At 44.1% G+C, this 18,642-nt stretch overlaps 2 protein-coding genes and 1 long non-coding RNA gene across 3 annotated transcripts in view; all 3 read right to left on the bottom strand.

Moving 5' to 3' along the window:
* The window catches only part of LOC115544566 (interferon alpha-inducible protein 27-like protein 2A), a 92,810-nt gene that overhangs the window by 46,080 nt on the left and 28,088 nt on the right, over positions 1–18,642 (bottom strand). The window lies entirely within an intron of this gene.
* Positions 128–18,642, bottom strand: part of LOC115544562 (uncharacterized) — a 21,641-nt gene continuing 3,126 nt past the window's right edge. The window contains exons 2-5 of the mRNA XM_030357571.1: positions 7,903–7,954; positions 7,742–7,774; positions 7,415–7,576; positions 128–2,934 (exon numbers count right to left, since the gene is read on the bottom strand). Of these exons, the coding sequence (XP_030213431.1) occupies positions 2,825–2,934; positions 7,415–7,576; positions 7,742–7,774; positions 7,903–7,954 (357 nt within the window). The 3' untranslated portion in view covers positions 128–2,824. The remainder of the gene's footprint in view (positions 2,935–7,414; positions 7,577–7,741; positions 7,775–7,902; positions 7,955–18,642) is intronic.
* On the bottom strand, positions 6,647–7,404 carry LOC115544573 (uncharacterized). The gene is made up of 2 exons (XR_003976919.1): positions 7,233–7,404; positions 6,647–7,172 (listed from the first exon to the last, which is right to left on the bottom strand). It is a non-coding gene; the product is annotated as an uncharacterized LOC115544573 (long non-coding RNA).

Raw genomic sequence — 18,642 nt, 5'->3', positions numbered from 1 at the left:
ATTATGGTCGTTTAAGTAGAAAATTCTGATGACATTGTCAGTGTTTAATTATCGAATGCACTGAAGGTCGATAACATAGTGTCATATTCAATTCTCAGGACATGGCCAAAAAAGATGGAAAATATTATTTTAGGCAAGGCAACTTTATTTATATTGCACTTTTCACAAGGCAGACTCAAAGTGCTTCACATATAAACATTGTCATACAATACAATAATAGATAAGTAATGTATAAATACAAGACAGAATAACCAATAATTGTTGATTGCCAAAAGAAAACAGCTTTTTAATTTGGATGTCAAACAGGTGATCTGCACCTTAACTCAAGCACAGCATAATTTATGACAAGGTCTGGATTACTGGATTACAAAAAACTGGATTACAGCCATAAATTATACTTGCTCATTTTATATCAATCAATGTGTTGATTCAACTAACCTCACCTCACTAAGGTGAAAACTTTTAGCCGACTTTTAGACAAGACGTCTTGTCATCGAAATGTTTACCAACGCCTGAGAACAAGCTCTGTAGATCTTTCAGTGCGTACATTTGCTGTCATGTATAAGCAAAGCATAAGGCTGTTTGGGAGGGTAAATCAGATTAATTTCAATTACCCCCTTGATTGCAACGGCACATTACGATGTAGGAGAGCGTTCGTTTCCGCACCAAATAAGTTATTTTCATGTTCTAAAATGCATTTGTAGTCTGTGAGGATGGGGTGTGTGAGGATGATGTGTCAGTATGATTAGACTCTGGGAGCAGGTGAGCCCTGCACACCTGTTGCGCATTGAGCAATCAGTGTGCCCATGTTAAACCAGCCATCGCCACACACACTCAGGAAGGTCTCCTACATGGCGACACGGAACAGTAGGTCCGGTATCATTGTCTGCAAACTGTTACACTAAACCGGTTTTCCATCATAATCCTGTGCCCTTACCTGGAGGTGCCCAGAAGTCACCTAGGTGGTGTGTAGCATTGTCTTTGTTACAGCATTATAGCAAAGGGGATCTAACTATCCAGCTCTACTCTTACTGTGTTCAAGACAACTCAGAAATTGAGCCACTATACGCCTAACTTCATTAAGGCCTGGTATTTAACCTTATAAAATTGCATGACCACCGACTTTCCATCTTCTCGTCCATAACCATAGCAGACCTCTCAAATACTCGCCACCATGAAATCCTCCACCTCCCCCCTGGACCCCATGCCCTCTGAACTTGTCAAAGCCTGTTTCACCTCTCTTGCCCCACAGACACCATCAACTCCTCCCTAAACTTTGGCACCGTTCCCCAACCTCTTAAGCTTGCTGCCATCACCCCCTCCTTAAAAAACCTGGCCTTGACTCAGACGACACCAACAACTTCATACCCATCTCCAACCTCACATTCCTCTCAAAATGACTGGAAAGAGGCGTCGCAACACAACTCAAGCGATACCTCCTCTCCAATAACCTGTACGAAACATTCCAATCCGGCTTCCGTTCCCACCACAGTACTGAAACAGCCCTACTTAAAGTCACCAACGACCTCCTACTCTCTCTGACTCCGGCTCCCTCACTATTCTCCTCCTCCTCAACCTCAGTGCTGCCTTTGACACCGTCAATCACTCCATCCTCCTCAGCCGTCTGCAATCCATTGGCATCACTGACTCCTTGCCCTCTCCTGGTTCACCTCTTAACTGTCTGAAAGATTCCAATACATCTCCATCAACAACCACAAGTCCCACACCATCCCTGTCTCACATGGAGTCCCCCAAGGCTCAGTGCTTGGCCCAATCCTCTTCATCCTCCCACTAGGTCACATCATCCGCCTCCCAAGGTCTTCAATTTCAATGTAACGCCAACGATACCCAACTGTACATCACCACCACAGCCATTACTCCTGCCATCCTCTCCACTCACCAACTGTCTCACTGACATCAAAACCTGAATGAACCACAACTTCCTCAAACTCAACGGCAATAAAACTGAAATGATCATCTTTGGCCCAAAATCCATCCTCCCCACCTCCCAGAACTTCTCACTTTGCATCGATGGTCACTCTGTCACTCCCTCCCCCCTGGTCAGAAACCTCAGCATCATCATGGACCCCACGCTCTCCTTCAAGTCCCACATAAACAATGTCAGAAAAACATCCTTCATCCAGCTCCGCAACATTGCACGCCTTCGACCCACTCTCACATCCTCAGCTGCCGGAACACTAATCCACGCCTTCATCACCTGCAGACTCGACTATTGGAATAGCATTCTGTATGGCCTTCCCTCCCCTATTCTTCAAAAACTACAATGTGTACAAAACTCTGCTGCCCGACTACTTACTCACTCCCCCCTCCAGAGAACACATCACTCCCATCCTCCGTCAACTTCATTGGCTTCCCATAAAACAACGCATCAATTTCAAGATCCTCCCCACCACCTTCAAAGCGCTAAACAACTTTGCGCCCTCGTACATAACAGATCTCCTCCATCGCCATTCGCCACTCCCCGCTGATGCCAACCTTCTCACCCCAATCAACAGGACCCAGTACCGCACCCTGGGGGACAGAGCCTTCGCCATTGCCACCCCTAGCCTCTTCAGGACCACCTACAACATCTGACAAATCATCCTCTGCCATCTTCCACCCTCTCTCTCTCTTAATGTGTTGTCTAGTGTTGTGGTGTTGTTGTTTTTTTAAATGGGATTTAGTTTAGATGGCTACATTAATCTTGTTAGCATCAAGCAATTCTGTTTAACAAGGTCAACTGACACATAAAATGATAGTCACTCACTTCATTCAAGGATTGTTAATGCACATGGGGAAACTTGATGAATTACTTGTACACAATTCACCAAAAAAAAGATTTTATACCATTTACAGCTCCTTTCAGAGCCAGTGCAGCTCCTCCCCCAACACTAGCAACTGCAGCAGTAGCAGCTGTTCCCAGACCAGCCGCACCTACAACCAAGAGAGACAAAATTATAAAGAGACACCCAAAAACGCCTGGTTTGCATTGCCTATTATTCCATTATTGTCCCACCAAAAAGGAAGTAAAAAACATACAAAATATGAACTTATCAAACGCATCCGGAAATCGTTTGAACATGACCTACTGGTTTGTGATAGGTGATATTGTAGATGATAGCTGTCAAACTCAAGGCCTGCGGGCCTGATCCGGCCCGCGGTGTTATTTAATTTGGCCCGCCAGATAATATCTAATGTCTATCAGAACTGGCCCGCCGGTTTATCGCATTTCAGTGTTAAAACTGCAAGTCCCACAATGCACTGCCGCTGCGCTGGTATACGTCAATCGAGGCCCGCAAACGCGAGCCCAGCCCCCTCTACCTGTAGCGCTCTAGTCTAGAATGTTTACTGCAGCAGCCTCATACTGTTTATCACCTAGAGTAGCCTAGGTTTTTCAGCTAACTTTTTGTTAGCTAAAAAAAAAAGGCTAAACGGAAGGTGGACATTGAGAACAGGGTTTTTCATGAGAGGTTGGAGGCTGAATACATGGCCACCGATATGACGGGCAAACCCATCTGTCTTGTGTGCGGGGCAGATGTGGCCGTCACGAAAGAGTACAATTTAAGACGGACCTATGAAACGAGACATCAAGACAAGTACAAGGATATGAACATTCAACAGAAGCTACAGAAGGTAGTGGAGTTGAAAAGAAGTTTGGTGTCACAGCAGATTATGTTTGTTAAAGCCAAAATACAAAGTGATGCTGCTGTAAAGGCTAGTTTCATTGTGGTGGATGAGATTGCTAAATCCGCCCGGCCCTTTACCGAGGGAGAATTTCAAAAAAACTGCTTGTTAAAATTTTGCGATGTTGTGTGCCCAGATGAAAGACAAGCCTTTTTAAACGTCAGTCTGAGCAGAAACACCGTTGTTGATCATGTATGTGAGCTCTCCACCAATTTACAACAACAGCTGACGGAACAGGGGATTCATGTTGACTCGAGCCTGCGCGTTACAGAGGAACTTTTAGGACTGAAATCAATGCATGGCACAACTACCGGGAAGGATCTCTTTGAGCTGGTGTGCAAATGTGTGAATGAAATGGGTCTGCCTTGGGATAAACTTGTGGGACTAACAACGGATGTGGCGCCTGCGATGTGCGGTCAAAAGAATGGATTGGTGGGCAGGATTTGGGTGAAGATGCTGGAGGTGAACGGCGCAGGTGAGCTGACGGCGTATCACTGCATCATACACCAGGAATCGTTCTGTGGCAAAGCTTTGAAAATGGATCACGTAATGAGAACTGTAACACAAGCAGTTAATTTCATTAGAGCCAAAGGTTTAAATCACCGTCAATTCAAGTCTTTTCTGGTGGAGATTGGTTCGGAATATGGTGATGTGGTCTATCACACAGAGGTGTGGTGGCTAAGCTGGGGGAGGGTGCTGAACAGATGTTTCGAGTTGCGTGAGGACATGTCAGTTCATGGAAAGCAAAGGGAAAGACAACAGAGCTCCGGGACAAAGGGTTTTGGTGTGGATGGGCGTTTCTGTGTGACATTACGAGCCATCTCAATGCGCTCAACCTGCAGCTTCAAGGGCAGGATCATGTGGTCACTGACATGCACGCTGCGGTGAAGGCATTTAAACCCAAGCTGCGCCTGTGGGAGATGCAAATCCTGCGAGAAAACCTGGGCCATTTCCCGTGCTGCCAAACTATGAAAGAGCAGGTCTCTGTGTTCCCAAGTGCACAATTTGCTGAAAAGCTCGGCATACTTAGCGCCGACTTCAAACGCCGATTTGCCAACTTTGAAGCCCAAAAGAGTAGGTTTGAACCAGGGGTGTGACCGGGTACACGTGTACACGTGTAACCGGTTAGTAAATCATAACCATTTAGGAAAAATCAGTAAACGAAAACCGAAAAAAATAAATAATAATTGTATCAAAAATAACACATAGGCTACTATTTATTTAGCGATTAATAAAGCTATATAATATAATAGTATATAATATTATATGTGTATTAGAGCTGTCAGTTAAACGCGTTATTAACGACGTTAACGCAAACCAAATTTAACGGCGTTAAAAATTTTATCGCGCGATTAACGCAATTATTTTATTAAAAAAAAGAATTTTTTTTTTTTTTTTTCTTTGGCTCAAAACAAAGAAGCAGTAGCCTGACTATGTTTAAAATGACATTTGTTCAAAGCAGTCGTTTAATTGCACTATAGGCTCTTTTTTTGTATCGTCCTGTTTTGATCAGTGTATATGCCAATGTTGTTATCAATATAAAATCATTTGCACAAGGCAAGCCGATGCACTTCACCATGTTGATAAGAGAATTAAAATGAGAAGAATTATGGGACAAAAAAATCAAGGGATATTTAGCATAGAAAAATAATTTGCGATTAATCGCGATTAATTAGAGTTAACTATGACATTAATGCGATTAATCATGATTAAATATTTTAATCGCTTGACAGCTCTAATTTGTATATATATCACGGCCAAAAGCTCTGTGCGCCTCCGGATGGCCGTAGCGCGGGTTGCTCTCATAGGGATTGGGCTTCTCGGGGTTTGTTTACCGGCGTTGCTATGTTTCCGGTCTTGTGTGTTCCAACGGTTTATTAGGTAGGCCTATCTAATAAATCTGTCTATTCAATACTTCATTCACTGCCTCTTCCGTGGTCATAACAATATTATGAATATACTGCGTATATTAATATGAACATATCTCAAATTATCCCACAATACATGTCCTCATATTTTCTGCGTGGGCCGATATGAATATCCTGCGGGTCCTCCGACGTCTCTCCCTCTTCCACAAAAGGTAACAGGACACCAACGCTGTGCGTCGGTGTCCTGTTCGCCCTGTCGGTGCTTATTTTCCCGATAATGACCGGCGTTCTATACATTAACCCTTAGCCTACATATATATTTAGCAGAGTAGGCCTAAGTATCAAATGTGTACAAAGTTACACATGTATGAAACCGGGCTCGGGCTCATAATTACAGTTAATGTGTAGGGCCGGGCTCAGACAGAACGTGCACGGGCTCGGGCCGGGTTGGGCTTGATTTTCTGGGCCCGATCTAAACTCTACCCTCCATTGGTCGTATAGCGCGACTGCGGTCCACTTAAAAAAAACAAAAAACAAAAAACGGTTAACCGTGTACACGGAAAAAAAAGGGGTTGTGTGACCGTTTACAATTTTTTGTAACCGTTCACACCCCTAGTTTGAACTGCTCAGTAATCCGTTTGCAGTTGACTTGGAAAGCGCACCAACCAACCTCCAAATGGAGCTGATCGAACTCCAATGTAGCGACACACTCAAGTCGAAGTATGACTCTGTTGGTGCTGCACAGTTTCCACGTTTCATCCCTGACACAATGCCCAAGCTGTGTGCTCAAGTTGCTCAAATGGTCTCTGTTTGGTAGCACATACCTATGTGAACAACTTTTCTCTGTAATGAAGTTGAACAAACCAACACACAGGAGTTGTCTCACTGATGAACACCTTCACTCAATCCTGAGGATTTCCTCAGCGCAGAGCCTGACCCCAAACATTGAGGAACTTGCTTTGAAGAAGAGATTCAGGCACCAGGGCAAAACACAGTGCAGTAAAATGAGCTTTAATGTAGCATAGGTTTCCTTTTTGCACTTTTGTATAAGTTTGGATTTTAATTGAGGCATGTAAAATTAGTGTATTTTTTATTTTTATTTTTCAATTTGATCTGAGTTAGACTCCTTGTTTCAGATTACATATCTATTTATATGTGTAAAACTAAGGCTGAGTTCATGTTTAGGCCTACAAATGAATATATCTTATTGCAATAGCTAATAAGCCTAAGCTTTAGGCCACTTTCAGATTCAATATGGGTAAAACTTAAGTTCATAATAAATATTGAACATGTCCGGCCCTCGACTTGGACCCAGTTTTTTATTTCGGCCCACTGGGTATTTGAGTTTGACAGGCCTGTTGTAGATTGTAGGTGATATGGTGCACCGGTGCTAAATTATTTAAAGTCTGCTGGTTTGTCATTCTTATGCTCTCCCGTTGGTTTGCGCTACCCTTTGTTCCAGGTTACCTTCAGTCAGAGCTGTTGGTAGTTTGAACTCACCTGGACACGCATGCACCATATACACCACACACAGCAGAGCTGTTGGTAGTTTGACCTCACCTGGACACGCATGCACCATATACTCCACACACTGCAGAGCTGTTGGTAGTTTGACCTCACCTGGACACGCATGCACCATATACTCCACACACTGCAGAGCTGTTGGTAGTTTGACCTCACCTGGACATGCATGCTGATGACCAACGTTCATTCTTTAATGTTACTGGTTGATTTTTGGTTACTTAAGAAGGAAATAAATATATTTTTAAAGTTGTTAGTGGGAACTCCCTTTCATAGACCCAATAGGCTAATGATAATCAGTTAGGTGCGTCTGTTTTGAGTCGCCACACATATAGGCCTACCTAGTGACTGCAACACGGCCATTGTGGAGCCCGCTGCCACCGCACCTCCATTCGCTACGGCAGCTGCTGACATCATACCTGCAGCATATGACCCAGCGGTGATTCCGGCCGCGGTGAAGCCAGCGGCCCCCAGAACGAAAGGGGCAGCGACCACGGCACCACCTCGTAACAGATAAGCAGACAAGCATACTTGACAACATGATAATTACATGAAAGGATTTCAACACAAAGCATATCTGATATCAAAACGATTTGATTTAGGCCTACAAGCAAATGGTTTGACAGGCTTTATTTTAAACAGGGCAATGACTTCCAGAGATTGCTTACCAGCACCAAGTGTACCAACGACTGCGGCAGTTACTAAAAAAGGACAAAAACAATATTATTAATGATATTATAATTTTAAAGTTGTATTTCTCTTTCGTATAGGTCTATTCGAAACGCTGAATAAACCTTTCTACCAAAAATGTTAAAGAAAAGATACTTACGTAGACCCATGTCACGGCTGTTTTTTTTATTGGGGGTTGAGGGGGGGGTGGACTGGGGAAAGAAATAAATGGGAAACGGAAATACATAAGTAAAACACAGCAAAGCGTTTGTCACACGTATACAGTGAAATGAAAAAGGGACTACTGCCACCTGGCGGTTGTTCATTATTTATCGAGGTAGGTTACCATGAGGAAAATAGAGCAGAGCCACTTGTGTGTCCAATTTCCCTTGAATCCTGTTTAAAATCCTGCTTAAAACATATTTAGCGTAAGGATTCTCGTATCGCACGAAGAAGGGCAACGATAAATCACTATCGATTTTATCCCACCTCTAATTAGTATATTGTAAATATAAGGCGGATGATTGGTTCTGTTGGGATGTACCCGTATGTAACTTATCAAGGTCATTGTCACATCATTCTCTATTTCTGTCAAGACACTGCATGGATGTCATTCACTTGATTTTATTATCAATAATGTTTTTGCCTCTGAGGTGAGTAAAGTGTTAACTTTGTTTATTTTTACAGCATGTTCCGGTAAATGTCCACTCTGCTTTTTACATGTTTATTTTGCCAAAGGCCAGCGGATGAACTGTCCTATTCACACTTGATAACACCCGGGTCTGAGTGTTCAGACCCGGGCTCTGAACACTCTTCGATTGTGGGGCCTGGAGATGACGAGTCTCTTTCCCTGGCTGGGGCCTCAAAAGGGACGATACTGGAGAAAGTTCGAGCTGGGGACAGTTGCATGCCAGGTGCCCTATGGCATCGCTCATAGAGTGTCATGAGTCCTAACTCTGTGGTTATGATTAACTCAGGAACTCATGCTGAAGAGTTGACTGTTTAATATTTCGGTTCAAAGTCATACCAGAGAATGTCTAATATGAGGAGAATGGGCACTCGCTGGTTAGTTCCGGTTTTCTGGACTGGTTGCAGTAATAATCTCTGACCACGCGGGGCGCTCGCCGGCGAGTCCAGAATGAATGGGAGCCAACGGGGTTTTATCCTCAGAATCCACTTTTCTCACCATGTAATTTTTTTGTCAAGTGATTTGAAAGTTGCGTTCAAAAGGAGGGACTGAGATAATAAACTCAGTAGAATATTGCATTTTTTAAGGTCACGTATCTGCTCTAAAAAGGAGTTAAAAACATGCAATGACGTCACACATTGTCATACTGTCAGAGGTACTGCTTTACGGCAGCTTTCTGAAGCACTTAGGCACTTACCTGCATCCGCAACGATAACACCAGCTGTTGGAGGTAAGGCTTTTTTTTGCTTAATACACTAGTTCGAGTTTTAGTGAGCTAATGTAAAAAAAAAAAGAAATGCGAATGTTTTACATATATGTATGTTACTTACAGAGAGTGTTTTTTTTTTTATCCTCACTAGTGCCGATGATAAAGCTTTTTTTTTTTAACGATTATGAGCCATTTCTTTCTCCTGAAATAGAAACCTGGATTAGAATCATAATTTTGAGACTGCATCAACTTAGTTTACATTAATAAACAATCTTCTAGAGAGCAGTGTTCTGTTGTACTCCTCCTTATGCCTCTTCCTTTCTTGATCTCTACAGTTGGACCTTGATGCTGTGACAACGGACAAGTCTTCTTCCTCTGTCTTTTTTCCCTGCCTCTGTTCAGTATGTTCAGTGTTGTTAAATCATTTCTGTTTTTTTTGTTTATTTACTATTAGTTACTATTCTTATTGTGTTCTTGTTAGTGTGATGTTTGAATAAACTTGCCTGTTGCAATGTTGGTATGATGTTTGTATAATTACTGTTTCAATGTGACCTAGACTAGACCATATTTCTCATTTAACAAACATGTGTAAACTAGCCTATGTGTTGCAGGGCAGAGAAATTTATTTTCGAAAAATAGACAATGACGGATGAAATGATATTGAGTGGGACATTGACTATTATTTAAGGTTGTCATATCGTACCGTAACACATTGAGCATTGAACACAAGACATTGAAGAAATTCCATTTATACCCATGTACTTTCACCATACATAACTATAAAAAATAAAAGTGCCTGCAGGAAAATATAAATACAACGACATACTTGTGCTTTCACGCGACGGAGCGAAAAGATCTCATAAAAAGTGAACGTTTGTGGCGTGACAAATTCGCTCGAATTGAAATATTTCAACTTTGATGCGAATTTCACGTGATGACAGCCAATCAGCGTTCAACAGTGTGGCCACTGAGTGACATGTGTAACGTAACAGCCAACCAGCATTCAACCGTCAAACTCAGTGCAGTGCAGTCCGGGGTGAACTGAAGCATGGAGGAGAAAGTGATTGTTGCCGTTTGCGACTCCCGGAGCTCTATATATAATAATATATAATATAATATAATTGTTTAGATAATATCACGGCCAAAAGCTCTGTGCGCCTCCGGATGGTCGTAGCGTGGGGAGCTCATAGGGATTGGGCTTCTCGGGGTTTGTTTAACGCACAGCGTTCCCTTCTCTCGCTATTTCCTGTGGCTCTCTAGACACACTCACTCCCCCCGCCCATTGCGAGTCCACGAGATTCTCATGGACGCGCGTGTGTGACGTAGTCTGGAAGGCACGCTGCTGTAGGTGTGTGTACCTCCGACCGGTGAGTGAGAACAGCCAGAGAGAGAAAAAAGGATGGAAACTGAGGATTTGGTTTCGAAAAAGAATAGCACTGGATCCTTCGTCTGGCAGTGTATATATAATAATTATTATTCAAACTGTTAATGAATAATTAACGGTTTGAATAAATGCTGTGTTGGTAAATCTAACTTGCTGTGATTTTCCTTTTCTTATGTGCAAGTTCTAAATTGTTCCAATAGAAAGCACTAATGAGTTTAAACATTATGTTGTTTCCTGTAATCTACATGCAGACCTATGTTTCAGTAATAGTAGAATTATTACTGACGTAACATTATGACAGACATGGTTGAATCGAGCATTTATGATGTGCTCTAGAGGAGATTCAAAATATCGAGATATATATCGTGTATCGAGATATAGTAAAAAAATATCGAGATATTCATTTTGGCCCATATCGCCCAGCCCTAGTCACGTAAATAAAATATACAGACGAACAGAGCTTCGTGTCCCCGCGACCTTAGATTGATTGAGTCAACAACGTTCTCAAAGATTCAGCCAATGAGAGGTAGCAATGGTGTTGCTATGGCACCTGGGTAAACAAATGACAAGGTGGTACCGTCCGCCAGACACGTTAATGGCAAATTTGTAATTTGGCTTCAATATCATGCAAGCACTTCATACGTTTTCTTTTTATTTTGTTCTACAACACAATTGCATGCTTTAATGAAGTATTGTTTTACCTACCATTACGAGCCTTGTTTGGTCTAATATTAATAAGCAGTGCTTAGAGCTACTTGCGGCGTCATTTAATTCTTACTGCACCGCTTTATGTATTAAGGATATTTATTAAAAAAAGGCATGCATGTGCTTTATATATGCTTAATATTTACTTAACCTGGGTAATTTCGCCAGAACATTAGAAAGTCAAAGTAGTAGGCTACATGCATGCATGTTGAACATTTATTCAATCATTTCATTGACCAACAATATCCCGTCACACTTGGTATGGGCCGAGTTGTTCGGCGCCGAACTTAAAGGCGAAAGAGGGTGGGGGGGGGTCTTGAAGTCAATAACCCAAGCAACCATGTAAATCCTTCCACTGTCAAACATATTTGGCTCGAATTTGCGCCCTCTCTCTGTCTGAAGTATCTTGGGTCATGCCATTCAATGTGGGGCCACTCATATCCCCCTACATTTCCGAAAATAGACTTGACCTGTTTGGCAGAGCAATGGGCGTGTCTGGCAGAGCAATGGGCGTGTTTGGCAAGTGGCTCCGGCTGCAGATAGACCTACTTGCATTCTCTGGTCATACACGTGCCGTGTTCCAATACCCGTACTTCCATGAGTATACTTAAAGGAAGTACACTATCTGCACTATCCGTACTCACTTGAGTACGCTAATTTTTTAGATGCGAGTGCTGTTCCAAATCGAGTACTCTGTGGTGCACTTACCGGAAATGACGATCACGACTGCCGCCGTGGCTCCTCCCCCGCAATAAACATCCCGCTTTGAACGGTGAACTCTTTACACCTAGCAGCTATAAAAACTATAAAAACTACAAAATGACTCTTAATGCAGGCTATGTGGAAAATGCGCCGACTTTGGCTCAGCCTGGCTCCGCCTCTTCCGCTACGTAGCTAAGATGGCTGCCGTTGAGTAGGGGGAGTGTCCTTCGATCCACACTTCACGATTAGCCCGTTTTGACTACGGCATCCGGGTCCTTGAAGTATACTTCTTTTCGCCGGATCTGAATTGGAACGTACTGTGTTCTCAAATTTTGGCTAGTAAGTGCGGACAGTACAGTGCCGTGTTCCAATACCCGTACTGTCCGTACTTACTAGCCAAAATTAGAGTACGCAGTACGTTCCAATTCAGATCCGGCGAAAAGAAGTATACTTCAAGGACCCGGTTGCCGTCCTCAAAACGGGCTAATCGTGAAGTGTGGATCGAAGGACACTCCCCATACTCAACGGCAGCCATCTTAGCTACGTAGCGGAAGAGGCGGAGCCAGGCTGAGCCAAAGTCGGCGCATTTTCCACATAGCCTGCATTAATAGAGTCATTTTGTAGTTTTTATAGTTTTTATAGCTTTTTATAGCTGCTAGGCGTAAAGAGTTCACCGTTCAAAGCGGGACGTTTATTGCGGGGGAGGAGCCGCGGCGGCAGTCGTGATCGTAATATCCGTTAAGTGCACCACGGAGTACTCGATTTGGAAGAGCACTCGCATCTGAAAAATTACCGTACTCAAGTGAGTACGGATAGTGCAGATAGTGTACTTCCTTTAATTATACTCATGGAAGTACGGGTATTGGAACACGGCACGGGTATTGGAACACGGCAACGGACATTGCATGCTGAGCTACATGTGACTCCAAGGGTGTGTTCGAAACCACCTACTTGCTTCCTACTCTTACTAACTATGACGTCAAATTGAGTAAGCAGAACGTAGTAAGCGAGTTTTAGGTAAGCGAGTAGCATCCGAATGTCTTCTACTTCCGAAAAGATTTTGTGTAAGCATCGCTAGCTTACTAGACGTACTCAACTGCCCCAGAATGCACTGCGTCTATTCAAAAGAACAATGGAAGCAATGGCGCTAAACGGGGAGCCGCAGCAGCAGAGCCCACAGCCATACCGATATAATTGTTTAATAGTTGTTTTTAACATATCACCACAAATCCTTAGGTTAAAGATGTACTGTCACGTTAAATGTGACGTTTATATATTTATTTATAATATTTATTAACGGCGCCCGGTAGGTTATTGACACGTCATTTGATTCACGTCATCTGAGGTGGTTAAGTAAGAACGGTCTTCCGAACGTCGATTACTCAAAATGGATTACTCAAAATGGATTACTCAATCATTATTTAAGGATTCGAGTAGTAAGCCAAGTATTTAGTAGGTAGTAAGTAGTAGGGCTGTAACGATACGCGTATCAAACCGAAAATCGCGATACTCAAAGCCACGAAACTGTCTCGCGGTGTGAGAAGGCAGAAGCGCGATACGCCCTTTCTAACTCTGCGGTCAAATTGTCAGATTGAAATTTGCTAATAATTTGTCTAAATAATAGTCTGCTGACAGCGCCCCCTCCTATCGATGCCGTAAGTATGCGACTGCAATCCTCCGTGGCTACGGAGGATCGCATTTCTCCACAGCCGTCGAAGTGCTCATATGCGATATGAACGACATTTATCCAGAGGGGGCCTGTGTGATCCTGTCTCTAGTGTTTTGTGTGATTTGACTGGCAGTTTGTCTGCTTATAGGTCGGAATGAAGCGGCCACCGATTATTGACAGGATGGGTACTTTATTCTACCGGACTCGTTCGCTTCTTCACCAGACACACGCGCTACCGCTCGCTCTCCTCGCTCGTCCACTCACTCGCTGACGTCACTCACACACGCATACGCACATTGCCATTCTGGCGCACACACATATGCTACTCGTAACGCCTCGTTATTGCGACGTTCACGACATTCAGGTTTTTCTCCATCTATTGAAAGTTAAGCTATTAAACATGTTGCATTCTATACGGCCTGATTATGTCATTATTTAAGCTACATAGCCTAATAATAAGTGCTAATAAGGATATTTGACTAAACCAACCAAACAGTTGAAAAAAGCATCCTCCCACACGTTATTTCTTTATTCATTTAGCTATACTTTAATTGTATTCTTTCTGTTCAAATCTGTTCAGTGTTCCAAATTATTTGTTATTAAATGTTACATTAAGTTAATTGGTATATAAGTGTTGTTTAAATAAAATGCTTTTTAAATTTCAAAAAATCGTGGGATGTATCGAACCGTGGGTCAAAAATCGTGATACAAACCGAATCGTGAGTTTGTGTATCGTTACAGCCCTAGTAAGTAGTAATTAGTAAGTCATTTCGAACACACCAACACGTAGGTCACTAACCTTTGAACTCCAATCCACGAGGCTGTAGCGCCCTCTAGTGGCTAACATAGAAATAGCCATATCAACTCACAACACATCTCCCCCCTTACGCCCCGTGCCCACTACATGCGTCCGTTGCGTGATCCCCATTGCTTTAATGGGGACGGACGCGCAATGCATTGTGGATCCGTCCGTTCCGTTGGAGCCTTCGGCTCCGTCAGAAAGTTGAAAAATGTTCAACTTTTTGGCAGCGACGGATCCGTCATCCAATCAGATCGCTGTACGGTTGCTGATTGACACCCCGCCCTCATGGGTAAAATCCTCAGTTTGTCGATGCTCATGCTAATGATCATGTGTTTTTCCCCGCGCGTGATTTGTTGACCATTGTGTTAATTTTGATGTGCCTGTCCCCGGACGTGATTGGCTGCTGCATCGGAGGGCCGAGGATCCGGGAGGATAAGGCACGGGCGAGCTCAACATCCACGGCAGCTGGCCTTGGATATGAAGTAGGGATGGGACGAAATATCGTTTGGCGAAATATCACGATACAAAACGTGACGATACGCATCGAGTTTGAAAAAAATGGATCGCGAAATGATGGCACTGCCACGTGATTTGTATAGTATATAAATATTTAGTTTGTGCGTTTGTGGGGCAGGCATGCAGTACCATCGGTTGGTCAAGCAGGGGAAAACTAAATGGGAAAAAAAATTCGGGAACGGTGCAGTGCGTCACGTCACAGTCAGGTCACAGCGCATGCGTTAGCAGCAACTACCTTGCCCTCAAACCGCCGGACAATGGAGTCGAATGAGGTCGAAATTGAGGACGCTCCGCCTGGATACAGGTCATTTGTCTGGCAGTATTTCGGCTTTCTCATTAAAAAAGACAAAGACGGCAATAGAGTAACTGACAAGACTAAGACTGTGTGTAAGCTATGCAATGCCGTCATTCCGTACACCACCTCCAACACGACAAACATGGGCCACCACCTTCAACGTCACCATAAAGATGTGAAGAAGGCCCCAGAGAAAACAAACCTACCGAAGGGACAACTGACCATGAAACAAGCACTGACACCAACTCTACCCCTGTCAAGTCCGCGTGCAAAACAGATAACCAGGCTCATTGGCGAGTTCATAGCGGACTATATGGCTCCATTTAACATTGTAGAGAACAGAAAATTCATCCAAATGTTCAAGGTGCTGGAGCCCAAGTTTAAGGTGCCATGCCGAGGACATTTTTCAGAGAAGGTTATTCCGGAAATTTACAATGAAACCAAACAAAGCGTGAAAGAGTGTCTCAAAAATGCCGACTGCATCGCCCTGACCACCGACGGCTGGACGTCGCGTGCAACACAGAGTTATATCACCATCACGGCACAAGTCATCGACGAGAAATGGGAGAGTAAAAGCTTTGTGTTGCAAACTCGTGAGTTAAGTGAAAGTCATACTGGTGTTAACATAGCTCACGTGTTGAGAAATGCACTGAGAGAGTGGGAGCTAACGAGGCCACAAACAACCATTGCTTGTGTCACAGACAACGCAAGCAACATGGACATTGCAGGTGAGAGAGAGCGTCTCCATCCTCACATCAAGTGCTTGGCGCACGTTGTGAATCTGGCCAGTAAGCGAGGCTTGGCTGTATCCCGCGTAACGCGCCTTCTGGCCGTGTGCGAAGAGTAACTACATTCTTTTCACAAGAGCACCACGGCCACCGCCGTCCTGGCCAACAGCAAACCCAGTTGGAGCTGCCTCAGCATAAGCTCATCACCGATGTCCAGACCCAGGTGGAATAGCAACGTACGAAATGCTTGCGCGCTACCTGGAACAACAAGCAGCTGTTTCAGCAGCGCTCAGCAGCCCAGAAATCCGAAGGAATGCCAGAGAAATCGACACACCCTGGATAACACTGATATATCAGATGTAGAAGACATAGTGAAACTGCTTAAGCCCACTGAAGACAGCCACAACAGTTGTCTGTGATGAAAAAGAGCCCACTGTTTCACTTATAATGCCCACTGAAGTACATGATCGAGCAAAGCATTTCACAGAACGAAAATGACACACAGACCATCGCCAACATGAAAAGCGCAATCCTACGCGACATCTCGGACCGGTATTCTGGGGACTGTAATGATATGCTGCAGGAGTGCACAGCGCTTGACCCACGATTCCGAAGCCTGTCCCATCTGAATAATGAACAACGCGAGTCCGTCTATGCCCGGATACGTGAAAAAGCTGCAGGACCTCATTTGCCACGCAACCAGGTAGACTAACTTTCATTAAAAAAAAGAGGTGTGCTGAGCGTGTGTGTAACTGTGTATGTGTAGGCTACAGCCTGAAAACGTATTTCTCATATCGATTGTTTTTTTTAAATTAGTCGATCCGAGGGAGGGAGAGAGAGAGAGAGAGAGTGTGTGTGACAGAGAGAGAGTGTGTGTGTGTGTGTGTGTGTGTGTGTGTGTGTGTGTGTGTGTGTGGTGTGTGTGTGTGTGTGTGTGTGTGTGTGTGGGATTGAAAGACAAATGTTTGAGCTAGTTTTTCTATTTTATTTTTTTAGACCAGTGACACTGATGAAAGAACAACGAGGGCCAGTGCTTCAACACCAGGAGCAGCAGAGCAGGCCATGGTCGAGGTTGAGACGGCACAGGGAGCAGAGCCAGTAGAAGGAGAAAGGCAGATGCAGGATGTGACACAGCCTCCCCCACCAAAGAAGACAGCGCTAGAAGATCTCCTTGGGAGCTCCTACACTACTCTTGAGCCAGTGCAGTCCAGCAGAGGGATTGAAATGGAGATAGTCGCCTACAGAAATGGGATTCCTATCCCACTCAACAGTAGTCCACTTGAGTGGTGGAAAGTTAATGCATATGCTTACCCCATACTTGCCCCCCTTGCCAAAGCCTACCTTTGCATTCCTGCTACGTCAGTGCCCAGTGAACGGGTCTTTTCGACGGCAGGAGACATTGTGTGTGCTCAAAGATCACTAATTACACCAGAACATGTCGATATGTTAGTTTTTCTGAAGAAGAACCAGTCCTAGGCCAGGGCCATGACTTAAAAGAGGCTGAGCTAACGTAATGTAGGGTTAAGTGTTCTTGTTTGTGTTTGAAAGGTTGGGCCGTGTGTTTCCTAGTGTGCAACTAAAACAAAAATAAATACGTTGTAATTACGCAGTAATAGTTTGTCTTTTTTGATATCGTATCGTGACATATCGTTTCGTGACCCTGGCATATCGAGGTGCATCGTATCGTGAGTTTAAGTGTATCGTCCCATCCCTAATATGAAGCTTGCCATATTGGGTCTTCGAATGGTTATTTGTTGGTTGATCGATGTTCTTGTTAATTGCTACACGGGAACTTATCCCATGCTCTGGGCTAAATAAACAAATAAACAACTTCCAGTTAACCAAAGACATCTGGTTTTATGTTGCCACCCCTTCCCCTAGCGGGGGACGTAACAATCGCGTATGCAAATTTAAGCACTGTGACGCGACTTGGCCTCTGACGATACTGCATGGAAAGCAGGTCATCTTGCATCGCAACAAGCAGGAAGTAGCGGGAAGAACCCGGCGAAGCGATTTGATTGGCTGACGGATGCATCTGCAAAGACTACTCCCCCATCAGTCAGCCACGCCTTCCCACATCAGTCAACGGACGCATGTAGTGGGCACGGGGCGTTAAAGGCTCGATTCCAACGGACGCGTTACGGCAACGTTAAGCCGTTGCTGAACCGCGTCAATTTCAACAGAGCAGATCGATCAGGGCAGGAAGTGAAAAAGTAAAAGCCATAGAGCTTTCCGGTCAATTTTCAAAATAAAACACAATAAATAAAACACCAACGTCATGACCGGTGGCACCAGGTCAGCAGTCAATCAATCAAAGGGTCTCAAATCATCCCTTTTATAAGAACAATGTCAGAAAGGACAAAGCCTGACATTTAATTGCAGTAGTTTTGGGAGTGGAAGGTGAGTACTTTAGGTTTAGGATTATCGCGGGATCTCGTGATCTCGCGTGAATACGGCTGGCTCGCAAGGCAGCGTTGCGCTACCGTATATACGCCGCGTGCCCACTACATGTGTCCGTCGACTGATCCCCATTGACTTTCAATGGGGACGGACGCGCAATGCATTGTGGATCCGTCCGTTCCGTTGGAGCCGTCGGCTCAGTCATGGCTCAGTCAAAAAGTTGAAAAATGTTCAACTTTTTCGGCAGCGACGGATCCGTCATCCAATCAGATCGCGTCTGCAAATTTAAGCACTGTGACGCG

Source organism: Gadus morhua, chromosome 5 (genome assembly GCF_902167405.1).
Source record: "Gadus morhua chromosome 5, gadMor3.0, whole genome shotgun sequence".
Classification (NCBI taxonomy): domain Eukaryota; kingdom Metazoa; phylum Chordata; class Actinopteri; order Gadiformes; family Gadidae; genus Gadus; species Gadus morhua.
This window is presented reverse-complemented; position numbering and strand designations above follow the sequence as displayed.